The sequence below is a fragment of the Heterodontus francisci genome, chromosome 8, assembly GCF_036365525.1.
Source record: "Heterodontus francisci isolate sHetFra1 chromosome 8, sHetFra1.hap1, whole genome shotgun sequence".
In the NCBI taxonomy this organism is placed as follows: domain Eukaryota; kingdom Metazoa; phylum Chordata; class Chondrichthyes; order Heterodontiformes; family Heterodontidae; genus Heterodontus; species Heterodontus francisci.
The window spans coordinates 13,105,015-13,118,060 of NC_090378.1; the positions used below are offsets into that span (position 1 = coordinate 13,105,015).

Sequence of the window (13,046 nt, forward strand, 5' to 3'; positions counted from 1 at the left end):
TAACAGGGCTGTAGTTCTCCGTTTTGTTTCTTGCTCCCTTCCTAAATAATGGGGTTACATTTGCTACTTTCCAGTCTGCAGGAACCCTTCCACAATCTACAGAATTTTGAAAGACAGCCACCAATGTATCCACTATCTCTACAGCCACCTCCTTCAGCACTCAAGTGGGTGTAAAAGATTCCACGGAACACTCTCAAAGAACAGCAGGGAAATTCTACCCCGATGTCCTGGCCAATATTTATCCCTCAATCAACATCTAAAAACCGATTCTCTGCTCATTATCTCATTGTTATCTATTGTTGTCTGTGGGATTTTGCTCTGTGCAAATTATCTGTCTTGTTTCCTATATTACAATAGTGACTACACTTCATAATTACTTCATTGGCTGTAAGGCTCTTCAGAATGGCCTGAGGTTTTCTTTGGAGTGTTCTTTCTTTTTACAATACATTTGCACTCCACAAAATTAGTTAGTGTTAGTATGAGATTGGAACCTCTTGGGTGAGATGTGATGCAAAGGCCTAAATTGACTCCAAAGTAATGCGGGCCAAGACTCTCCCTCTGACGCTGGATTCAGGTTGCACTTACACCAGAACTTGATGGATGGAAGTGAGTGAAACAGCTTTTCAACAATCCCACAGTTGTAGTGTAAATGTTCCTTAAGAAACATTTCTTTAACATTCAGCTTCTTCCAATGTTCCAATTAGCAGTCAGGTTGGGACAATAACAACTTGTATTTACATAGCATCTTTACCATAATAAACATCCCAAGCTACTACACAGCAGCAATTATCAAACAAAATTTGGCACTGAGCCATATAAGGAGAAGGATGGATGAGATTTTGAACAAATATTTTGTATCTGTCTTCACAGGAGATGACACTAAAAGCATCTCAATAATAATAGAAAATCAGGGGGGAAAAGGGAGGGAGGTACTTAAAACAATCAACATCACTAAAGAAAAAAGGTGCTAGGCATAGTAATGCTGACTCAGTCTAAAAAGCTGACAAGTCCCCTGGACCTGATGGCCTGTGTCCTAGGGTCTTAAACGACGTGACTCCAGAGATAGTGGATGCATTAGGGATGGGCAATAAATGCTGGCCTGGCCAGTGACGCCCACATCCCATGAATGAATTTTAAAAAAAATTAATTGTAACCTTCCAAAATTCCCTAGATTCTGGAAAGGTCCTAGCAATTTGGAAAACCACAAACATAATGCCCCTATTCAAGAAAGGAGGGAGACAGAAAGTAGAATATTATAGGCCAGTTAGCCTAACATCTGTCATTGGGAAGATGTTGGAATTCATTATTAAGGAAGTAGTAACAGGACACCGAGAAAATCATAATACAATCAAGCAGAGCTAGCATGGTTTTACAAAAGGGAAATAATGCTTGACAAATTTATTAAGAGTTCTTTGAGGAACTAACAAGCAGGAAGGATAAATGGGAACGAGTAGATGCAGCGTATTTGGATTTCCAAAAGGCATTCGATAAGGTGCTTCGTTAAAGGATCCTGCACAAGAAACAAGCTCATAGTGTTGGGGTAATATATTAACACGAATAGAGAATTGGATAACTAATAGGAAACAGAGTGTCAGGATAAATCAGTCATTTTCAGGTTGTCTAGTGGAGTGCCACAGGGATCAGTGCTGGGGCCTCAACTATTTAGAATCTGGATGAAGGGACCGAGCGTATTGTTGTCAAATTTGCAGACAATACAGAGATAGGTAGGGAAGCAAGTTGTGAGGAGGACACAAAGTGTCTGCAAAGAGATATAGATAGGTTAAGTGAGTGGGCAAAAATTTCACAGATGGAGTATAATGTGGGAAAATGTGACGTTAACTATTTTGGCAGGAAGAATAGAAAAGCAAAATATTATTTAAATAGAATTTAAATGGGTGTCCTCATATATGTCCGCACAAAAAGTTAGCATGGAGGTACAGCAAGTAATTAGGAAGGCAAATGGAATGTTGGTCTTAATTGCAAGGGGGATGGAATATAAAAGTAGGGAAGTCTTGCTACGACTGTATAGGATATTGATGAGATCACACCTAGAGTATTGCATACAGATTTGGTTCCTTAGATAATACTTGCATAGGATGCAGTTCAGAGAAGGTTCACTAGGTTGATTCCTGGGATGAAGGGGTTGTCTTATGAGAAAGGTTGAGCAGGTTGGTCCTGTAACTCATTGGAGTTTAGAAGAATGAGAGGTGATCTTATTTAAAGATTTAAGATTCTGAGGGGCTTGACAGAGTAGACACTGAGAGGGTGCGGTGGAGTCGTGGTGGAGTCTAGAACTAGGGGCACAGTTTCAGAATTAAGATGGAGATGAGGAGGAATTTCTTCTCTCAAGAGTGAAACTTTGGAATTCTCTACCCCAGAGAGCTGCGGACGCTGAGTCATTGAATAAGTTCAAGGTTGAGTTCGACAGATTTTTAAATTATAGGAGAGTCAAGGGTTATGGGGAACAGGGAGGAAAGTGGAGTTGAGGCCAAGATCAGTTCAGCCACGATCTTATTGAATGGCGGAGCAGACTTGAGGGGCCGAATGGCCTACTCCAGCTCCTATTTCTTATGTTCTTATGAGACAATGTAAGTCAGTGAGCACAGGCTGCTCCAACTAGAACACTAGACAGGAGTTCTGTTCGTCATCATTATTTTTTCAATCAATCAGTCTTGGAACCTGAAAGTGAGTTCAGCGTACAAACTTTACTGGGCTGAAAGTCAGACTTCGGTCTGCGCTCAGTTAGCTAATCTCGGCAGTTGGGAGTCACTAACAAGTGGCCTTGATGCCTTCGAGCTATGGAAGGGGAAAAAAAGCAGGCCTGGTTCCTGCTGTTGACTGCTATTCAGTGACTCCAGCTGCACAGCATGTGTGTGAATATACAATTGTACTGGGCAGCCAACACTCACTTGTTTAGTGGCTGGTATTTGTGAGCAAGACAGTGGCTGATGATCTATGGATCCACAGCCGAGTAAGGGACAGTGGCTTCAGTGGAAAGTTAAAAAGGGAAAACACTAACAAAATAAACTTACCCAAAATCTATGCTGATATTTAAGGTATTTAATAGTAACTGTCAAAAAGAATTTGATAAATTGTGTAGATAGGGAGAAACTATTTCCGCTTGCAGGAGGTAACCAGAGAACAAAGATTTAAGGTAAGGACAGAGGGAGATAAGGTGAAATATTTTTGACCAAGTGAGTTATGATGAACTGGAATGGGCACTGGAAGCAGATTTGATAGTAACTTGCACAGAGGAAATTGGATAAATACTTAAAAAGGAAACATTTGCAGGGCTATGGGGAAAAAGCAGGGGAGTGGGACTGATTGGATAGCACTTTCAGAGCTGGCACAGGCATGATGGGTTGAATGGCCTCTATCTATGCTGTATCATTATGCAATCAACCTATATTTTTATTGATGTGGCTATCTTTCAATTTTTGCTGGCTCGTGCAATTCAAAGCCGAGCGATGTGAAGCACACCTAATAAAGAAGATGCAGTCCAAAAGGATATTTTTAACAAAGTGAACAACAATTAGTTGTGGAGTAGTGCTAATTACAGAGTCATACCAGTGTACTTACTAGGCATGTGTGTAGCTCGGAGCTCTCTACTGGCAATACAACGCTGTTTACTGTAAGATCACTCCACTTGGCCTCAACTTGTTAACACCCACACTAATTCCTGCCTTTACAGCAGAATTTTACAGCACAAGACCAAACCCAAAGCCACTTTTATATGTATCTGCCCCTTTGGCTAGGTCTTGCAGCTAGTGGCAGTACCAGATTCAGTACACCGTTACTGTCCAACCACAGACTGGATCCTCCATGGATAGTGATTGGGAGGACGATCTGTTACTGATCTTTCCAGCTTAATCTCATAGGCCAGAAATTTATGTTCAGGCAGTGGCCCCATCCATGGCTAAAAAGTCAGGGGGGGTGTAGCCCACCTCCACTGGGCCTGGAAGCCACGCAGCAATCTCACCTCCAAGAGCTTCTGGCTAATTAGAGGGCCAGCAATGCCACCAGGAGCGATGACCACTGCTGGGACTGCACTCCGTGACAGGAGCCACATGGACGCCGGCCTGGGAACAGGTAAGTGGAGGTTGGGCCTTGCCGGGGACAATCGGCTGGGCCCCGATGAAGGGGTGGGTGTTGGACTGTAGGGTGGGGGGGGGGGGGGGCGGTGGGGAGGCCCTGTGTGGGGCAGAGGGTGACCGATCAGGAGGGCCCCTCGGTATTACTAGGCGGTCTTCTCAGGTGAAGTACCCGTCTGCTGCTGGTAAGATACCAGCGGCGGTAGAAGGAGGTCCTTAATTGGCAATTAATTGACCACTTAAGGGTCTTGATTGGCTGGGGCAGGTGAACCATTTGCCACCTCCCCCACTGCTGGTAAAATAGCAGTGGGGGCAGATAGGCGACAGGACCAGCACTCCCTCCCCACTGCCTCCCACTCAATTTTACACACCCCGCTGCTTTCCAGTCTACTCCCGGCTGAAGAGGGGGGGGGGGCAGGGGTTTGGGGGTGGGACATAAAATTCAGGCCATAGAGTAATTTATGGCCATTTGGCCCATTGTAATCCGGCCCATTGTAATCTTCCTACTAAATCTAGCAAAGACTCCCTGGGATAACAGCAAGAGGCGGCATTAGTCCAGGAACACAGGACAAGCTTAAGTTGAGGGTAGTGGGCATTGTTCAAGGTTAGTGGTGATGCAGATGTCAGTGGCAAGGTGCAACCCCAAATGCCCAGTAAATAGATTCAGCATTACCAACAGCACCATTGCCAATATTTTATTCTCTTAACAATAAGAAGCCAAGGTGAAGGCCCACAGCCCAAGGCACCACCAAGGACGAAGCAGCAAAAAGAAAAGAGAGAAAGAGAGAGACAGTGTGTCCAAGAGAAAGAGGAGGCGAGTGGGAGCGAGAAAGTGAGCGGGAGAGTGAGAAAGAAGAGAGCGAGACAGCGGGAGTGAGGGAAAGGGGGAGTGGGTCGGAAAGAGAGCTAGAAAGAAAGTGCTTGTGCTTATAGCATCTTTCATGACCTCAGGAGGTCCCAAAAGTGCCTTACAACCAATTTGAACTGTCTCACTATTGTAATGCAGGAAACATTACAACATCAATCACAAAAAAATGTAAAACAGGGAGAAGTGACTTGAGGCTTTAAAAGTCTGTGAGCTGGAGGAAGGGGGAAAAAAGTTACGGACAGGAGGAACTTCACAGGCTTGAGGTCCAAATACTGAGATTGTGCTTTTGGAATACGAGTGGACAAATGCTTAACTCATTCTTGTTAGAATTTCTGGTCCGCTATTTGAACAAAGGGGCTAAACCCATTTTAAGTAAACCAGTCAACGCCTCGGGGAAATGTAGGAGACAGAGGAATCTCACACAAACATTTTAAGCATTGATAAGCTGAAAGCCAACACACCCAATCCCAACGCATTGATGCAACAGTGTCTGGCCATACCCGAAGGGTTTTTCTTTTGATCCAGCAGACCTGTGCAGACCATTACCTTCCTGTTAAAGGCTACTCTTGTTACATTATCAAAACAGCCTGAATGACTTGGCCCCATTAACACTGATTGGTTAAATTGCTTCGGAGCGTTTCTTTTTGGTTTGATTTCCGTCCTTTGACAATGGAACCATGCACCAACTAATTACATTCACTGAACCTTCATTTAACAATAAAGGTTTGGGGGCTGGCTGCAAAAATAAAGGCTGGGAATAATGTATAACCATCTCAAACCAGTAAGTGAGCATACATTAAATTGTAAATAGAAAACATTTGATCAGCCTATTTCCTCTGAAACACAGGTATTCCTCAAAGCAAGTCTATCGACTGAAAAATATTACACAGATTTCGCGACATTGTTACCTTGATGTCATTTTTATGCCAGTACCCTTATACTTCATTAATAATTGTATAATTTAAATAGGTTAACAATCCAGCCCATCCTTTCCAGATATGTCCTTGCAGCTGACTATTATGCACACAGAGCTCGGCAGCATCTTGATAACCTGCTGTGCTAAGAGATTTGTCATCAACTTTTCTTTTTGCGACAAGCCTGAAACCTCAATGGTCACCAACACCCCCCACCCCCCCACCCTCTCCTCGCCCCTCCCCCCCCCAACCTCCACTAAATCAACAACATCTCCATTGCATTCTGTACCAATCACGGCACTCGGGGGGTTAGCGCCCATCTGCAGTTTGAGTCAGAGCATTGTCACGTGGAACATTTACAATATTGAAGATTTACATGACAATTGTGCCATACGATATTGCTCAAGGGAGGCCATCTTCAATTAAGGAGTAACATTCGGGAACTAGCTTGATCTCAATCTGTTTTTGTACTTGGCATTCACATGCTGCTGAAAAATTCATTCACAAACCAGTCAGCCATGGCTAATTGCTCTTACCTCTGATTCAAAAGGTTGTGGGTTCCATTCCAAGAACTGAGCACAAAGATCCAGGCTGACACTCCACTGAGGGAGTGCTGATCTGCTGCAGGTGCCATCTTTCAGATGAGACATTAAAATCCAAGGCCCTGCCTGCCCTCTGTGGTGGATGTAACAGATCCTAGATTGCTGTTTGTGGAATCTTGCGGTGCACAAATTGGCTGCCATGTTTTCTACATTCCAACAGTGACGACAATTCAGAAGTACTTCATTGGCTATAAAATGCTTTGGGATGTCCTGAGTTGGCAAAGGGCACTATATAAATGCAAATCTTTTCTTTCCACAAGTTGGTGAAAGTTATACTCTCTGATGTTTTATGGTATTTTTGCACTGTCATCTCAGGAAGAAATATTATTAATCTGCACACTTGATCAAATTATCTGGTAGAAAGGCAGACTCGCTCTGAGTGACTTGTCTCAAAAAATTGAATGAACTTCTGTAATAAAAGACACCGTGCAATCTCTCACACTCCCTGGCCTGCAAATCATGAGAGATTTGGGTTGAAGCAGCACCAAATTTTATTTATGATCCTTGTTTATAGTTTATCTTTTTTGGAAAGGATAAAGAATGATGAGTATGAACAGTAGCATTAGTAAGTTAGGGTTATGCTGCCTCTTGCTTAGCACTCTGCAGGGTTTATGAAGTATTGTGCTCAAAAGAATTTATTCTTCAAACTAATATTTGCATGAAGTGACAAAGGTCATACCGCAGGGGGGGTCAGAGATTCAGATTCCACACCGTGATAGGATTTATAATCGGCTCAAAACTGTTTGCGTTTGAGGTTTCTAAAGGAATCTTCTGCAGGTTGGTGCTGTACAACCCTGAGTATACTTTGCAGGTTGGAGCCTGAGAAGGTTGATTAGAATAAGTGGGGGCATTTCAATGCTTTAGTGGGTAAAAACCATCAAGTCAAAAGGACCCAAGGATTGATTTATGGCCCCTGCTGATTGCGATGGGGGTTCTGCAACTGGTTTTGGTTTCAGTGTTGGATATCGAGCCAGGTTTGACTGCACCGATTGCTATCCGCTGACTGCACCCGGAAGATCCCCCAAGTGTGTGGCCATCGGTTAACAGCACGTCTCAGCATTCACAGAATCACAGAATGGTTACTGGGCAGAAGGAGGCCATTCGGCCCATCATGTCTGCACCAGCTCTCTGAAAGAGCAACTCCCTCAGTTCCATTCCCCTGCCTTCTCCCCAATCACCCTGCACATTCTTCCTTTTCATATAACCGTCTAATTCCCTTTTGAATGCTTCAGTTGAACCTGCCTCCACCGCACTCTCAGGCAGCGCATTCCAGACCTTAACCACTTGTGAAAAAGTTTTTCCTCAGGTGATCCTAGGGAATGTGTTAGTGCTTGGAGGGGGTGCTCAGGCATGTGTTAATACTTGCAGGAGAGAGGGGGGAGAAGAAAGAGAGAGAGACAGAGAGAGAGATAGAGCAAAGCGAGAGAGAGAGAGAGATAGAGCGAGAGAGAGAGAGAGAGAGATAGAGCGAGAGAGAGAGATAGAGCGAGAGAGAGAGATAGATAGAGTGAGAGAGAGAGAGAGATAGAGTGAGAGAGAGAGAGAGATAGAGTGAGAGAGAGATAGAGTGAGAGAGAGAGACAGATAGAGTGAGTGAGAGAGAGACTTGCACTTATTTAGCACTTTTCACGGCCTCAGGATGTCCCAAAGTGCTTGACGGCCAATGTACTTTTGAAGTGTAGTCACTGTTGTAATGTAGGCAATTTGCACACAGCAAGCTCCCAAAAACAGCAACGTGATAACCATCAGATCATCTGTTTTTAGTGATATTCGCAGAGGGAAAATATTGTTGAGAACTCTCCTGCTCTTCTTCAAAAATAGTGACTGTAGGATCTTTCACGTCTACCCGAGAGTGCAGGCGGGGCCTCGGTTTAATATGTCATCCAAAAGATGGCACTTCCGACCGTGCAGCACTCCCTCAGTACTGCACTGGAGTTTGTTTGGCCTAGATTACGTGCTTAAATATCTGAAACAGGACTTGAACCCATGACTGTCTGACTACAGTACTTGTAGGGGATGCTTGGGAGTGTCAATACTTGTAGGGGGCCCTGGTGAATGTGGTAGCATTTGCAAGGAGTCCCCTGGAGTGTGCTGATATGTGCAGGGTTCCGCACACATTAAAGTTTGAAAACCACTGCAATGGGGTTTTCTAAAAACTCTCACAACCGGTTATTTAAAAAAAAAAGCTATTACTCTCATCTTAATCTTACAATATGTTTTAGCTTAGTGCTGGCCTCAAAAGCCTAGCAGCTAATCATAAGCATATGCATTTATAATACATTAAACGCCCCTGCTAACATGGTTGCTGTAGACATGGCAGACATAAGCAGCCACACTGAAAAATTCAAGATTCAATTGCCAGTCTGAAGTGATCAGGTTTGATTGGCAGCTAGGCTAACTCATGGACCTCAGTGTCCCAGGACCCAGGGATAGGAAGGGGATTTTTTTTTTCAAAGCCCTATTCCTAATGGGTGGCAATGTAGGTTTGTATTTCACATGAAGACTGCATTGTACTTGTGATGTGATCTGAAGCACAGTCCCAGAATACACACAATGGGACAGTAACAGTCCTGGCACAGTGGAACTGGGACCACAGCCAGTCGCATGCTGGCACACATGCAGCCCACTGAGCAGCCCTCCCCAGCCTTGTTAATTGAGTCACTTGGAGCAGCCTGGGAGTCAGGTGAGAAAGTGGAGTGTTTACAGAAAGGCTGACAGACTTCCCCACACCATCACTTACTGGGGGTTATTTTTGTTGTTGCTTGGAAATGAGATGGAGCTCAAAGCCTGTCCACCATCTACAAGGCACAAGTCAGAAGGGTGATGGAATACTCTCCACTTGCCTGAATGTGTGCAGCTCCAACAACACTCAAGAAGCTCGACACCATCCAGGGCAAAGCGTCCCGCTTTTTTATATATTCGTTCAGGGATGATGTCAATCAAACGGGCTGCTTTATTCTGGATGGTGTCGAGCTTCTTGAGTGTTGTTGGAGCTTCACTCATCCCAGGCAAGTGGAGAATATTCCATCACACTCCTGACTTGTGCCTTGCAGATGGTGGACAGGCACTGGGAGTCAGAAGGCAAGTTATTCGCTGCAACACTTGATCAACACCCCATCCACCACCTTAAAATTTCACTCCCTCCACCACCGATGCACAGTCAAGAATGGTACCATCAGTGTATACCATCTACAAGATGCACTTCAGCAACTCACAAAGCTCCTTTGTCAGCCCCTTCCAAACCTACGACCTTTATCACCTAAAATGTCAAGGGCAGCAGACACATCGAAACACACAACCTGAAAGTTCCCCTCCAAGTCATACACCATCCTGACTTGGAACTATATCACCGTTCCTTCACTGTCACTGGGTCAAAATCCTGGAAGGACAGCCCCTATTAAATGGTTAGGCCTCCACTGAATCCCCATTGACCATTGGCACTGTATGACTGAAGCACTCAAATATTTTAGCCACATTAAGGGGCTTCATCCTTACTCAAAATAAAAACTGGGGGCTTAATAAGCCTTGCTCAGACTCCATTGTCTCCGTTCAGGCACGGCTGTTTGGGTGAAGCAGCAGCGCTCGCCTGTGTAGCAGCATCTCTCGCCTGTGTAGCAGCACCTCACCCACCCCCCCCCCACCCCACTACTACAACGGGCAAGGGAAAAGAGGGGAGAAACACAGGAGGAGAGGAAAGAGTTAAACAAGTGCCAAGTCCTACCACGCGTGGCTTTGTACTTTAAAACGGGATTGAATGTGGCAGCCGTGGGATTCTCTTAGACTGGCGCCAAACTGCATTCAGACACATATTCTAAATTAATTCCTTAATGTTTAACTGCAATAAAAAGTGCTTTGTGCCAAAACCTAAAAAGATGAAACAGATTCCGTTGCTTGACAGACATTGATGTATTGCAGGAGAGAACTGGCAAAACTCCATCGGACTCTATAAAATCAGTGCTGTGCTGGCGCATGTTAGCGGCGGATAAATTTGAATCTCTAAGAGTTTTTGGTAGATTTTTTTCTTTTTAAATAATCTTTCCATCCAAATTAGAGGCCTGAAGTGAAAATCACTCAGAACTGTCACATTTTTCAAATCAAATTGCTTTAAATTTCCCAGGAGTCCAACGACATCGCGTTTAGATTACACAAGCGGCTGAAAAGCATTTAACACTAATGTTTGTTTTATTGAATTAGTCCGCTTTCTGTTAATTGTGTGTGTCCATTAACGTGCACATTTTGTGCAGCTAAATCCTGCATAATTACCCCCTTAATGACTGTAAAGTTTTTTTTTCCCCTTTTGGGGAGGGGGAAAAAAAACAGCAAAATTGTACAGCTGGGATTCAGAAGGAGTCAAAGGCAAGCACAGCAAGCAAGAATCTCCCCAATAAAGTTCTTGATGCCTAAAAGGTAGATGCTAAGGGAGCCATTGGCTCAGCTATACAGGCCTAGAAAGTCCCAGGGTTGATTCTTGGCCTGCACAGAGGCTCTTAATGGTCAGTGCGAGAGTTGAATTCAGTGCATCTGGGATAAGGATGCAGGGGAGTGTTCCTGCTCCTGATCACTCTACCATTGATGGCTATGCCTTCAGCTGCTGGAGTCCTAAGCTCTAGAATTCTCTGCCTCTCTTTCCTCCTTTAAGATGCCCCTTAAAACCTCTCTCTTTGACCAAGCATCTGCATTAATATCTCCTTATGTAGCTCGGTATCAAAATTTAGTTTGATGACGCTCTTGTAAAGTGCCTTGGGAGATTTTGCTATGTTGGAGGTGCTATGTAAAGGCAATCTGTTGTTGTTACACATCGACTCCTGTTGCGTAGTCTAGCTTGTCGGGATGCCGAGTGATGACAGGCCGAACAGACCGCATGCACTCATCAAGAGATGCGCAGGATGTACGTGAGGGCACTCGGCAGAGAGCTGATTATCCTGTCCAGCATGTGCCTCAGCCTTCGAGAAGAGCCATTTAAAAATAAAAAGGGAGAAAATCCACCCCAGTTCTTGGCACTTTCAAACATATGATATGTTGGGAAATCATTGTGAGAATTATTACCATTGGAAGCACATAGAGAGAGAAAAATTCCAAATAATTTAAATCTCCAATTGGCCAACCATTCCCTTTCTACACTTGCAAAAAGACTGTCTGACTTCATTTAGCAAAAATCAATAGCTCATTTACTTCATCACACTCACAATCCTGATGGACCTGGTTACAAAGATGCATTTGAATATATATTGCACCTTTCATGACCTCAGGGTGCCTCAAGGTGCTTTATAGTCAATTTAGTACTTTTTGAAGTGTAGGCACAGTTGTAAAGAAGGAAAAGGCAGCAGTCAATTTGCACACAGCAAGCACCCACAAACAGCAATGAAATAATGATCAGGTAATCTACCTTAGCAATGTTGGTTGAGGGATAAATATTTGCCAGGACACCAGGTGGGGGGAATGCCTCTACTGTTCTTTAAAATAGTGCCATGGGATCTATTACAACCACTCAAGAAGGATAGCAAGGGCTGGTTTAACATCTCTTCTGAAAGATGGCACTGTTAACAGTGCAGCACTCCTCAGTACTGCACTGGGGTGTCAGCCTAGACTTTGAGCTCAAGTCTCTGGAGTGGGACTTGAACCCATGACCATCCGACTCAGAGACAACAGTACATTCCACTGAGCCTTAAGTCTGGTACCTAGAACAGTTAATTGGCAAGGTTTGAATATTGGACGAAGTGACAGCACTGTACCTCTGTGTCATGATTTTGAAAGCATCTGGGAGGTAGCATTGCACGTTTTCCATCTGGAAAAGGTCAGCGTCACAGATCTTGTCATCTGTCCGACCGTAGTTGGCGCTCTCGATCACGATGACATCACTTCCTGGACAGCGGAGGTCAATGGGGTAGCCCTCGCAGGACAGCTCCCTCCTTACCAGCCCGAAGGGCAAGGCCGCTCGGCTGAAGCCTGGAAAACACAACAGGGATTTTTTTTTTGTTGAAAGTTTGTTGTTGATCAATGGCAAAGTCAGCAACCTAGCAACAGCAAAGGAGAAACTATCAATTCTCACTGAAGATCCTCGCTCATCAAAGCCAAGAGGTGGAAGGGTGGGATGGTCATGGTAGGGGGTGTTGCTATAATTTATCTCAAAGTCCCTGGGTTAGGGAAGGGGTGGGCGGTGGAGAAACGAGCAAAACAGCCTGTGTTCCTGCTCCCAAACATTGCCCTATGTCATAGGAACAGCAGAGTTGGCCATTCAGCCTGCTCCTTAAGCCTGCTCTGCCCTTCCGGAAAATTCACGGACAAGTGTGCAGACTGAGAGCATTGTGCATGCTCACACATTAGGACATTTGGCCATGACTTGATATTAGATTCCTCATTTGTAACCTGCCTTCAGGAGAGGAGGGGGGGAAATGGTGTGTATGTGTAGGGGGCAGAGGGGAATATTGATTTATTACTTGGACATGAGCTGAACCCACCAATAAGGAATTTTAGGCTTGATTAACTGCACTGGACTCTTCAAAAAAACAAACAGAAAAAATAAAGACAGAAAATGTTCAGGAGCTCAGGAAGCATCTGCGGACAGAGAAAC

General features: G+C 44.4%; 1 protein-coding gene across 19 annotated transcripts in view; it reads right to left on the reverse strand.

Moving 5' to 3' along the window:
• The window catches only part of adgrl2a (adhesion G protein-coupled receptor L2a), an 877,972-nt gene that overhangs the window by 198,378 nt on the left and 666,548 nt on the right, over positions 1-13,046 (reverse strand). For all 19 annotated transcript variants that reach the window (XM_068036644.1, XM_068036649.1, XM_068036640.1 and 16 more), the window contains one exon: positions 12,208-12,421. In XM_068036644.1, coding sequence (XP_067892745.1) covers positions 12,208-12,421 — 214 coding nt within the window. The remainder of the gene's footprint in view (positions 1-12,207; positions 12,422-13,046) is intronic.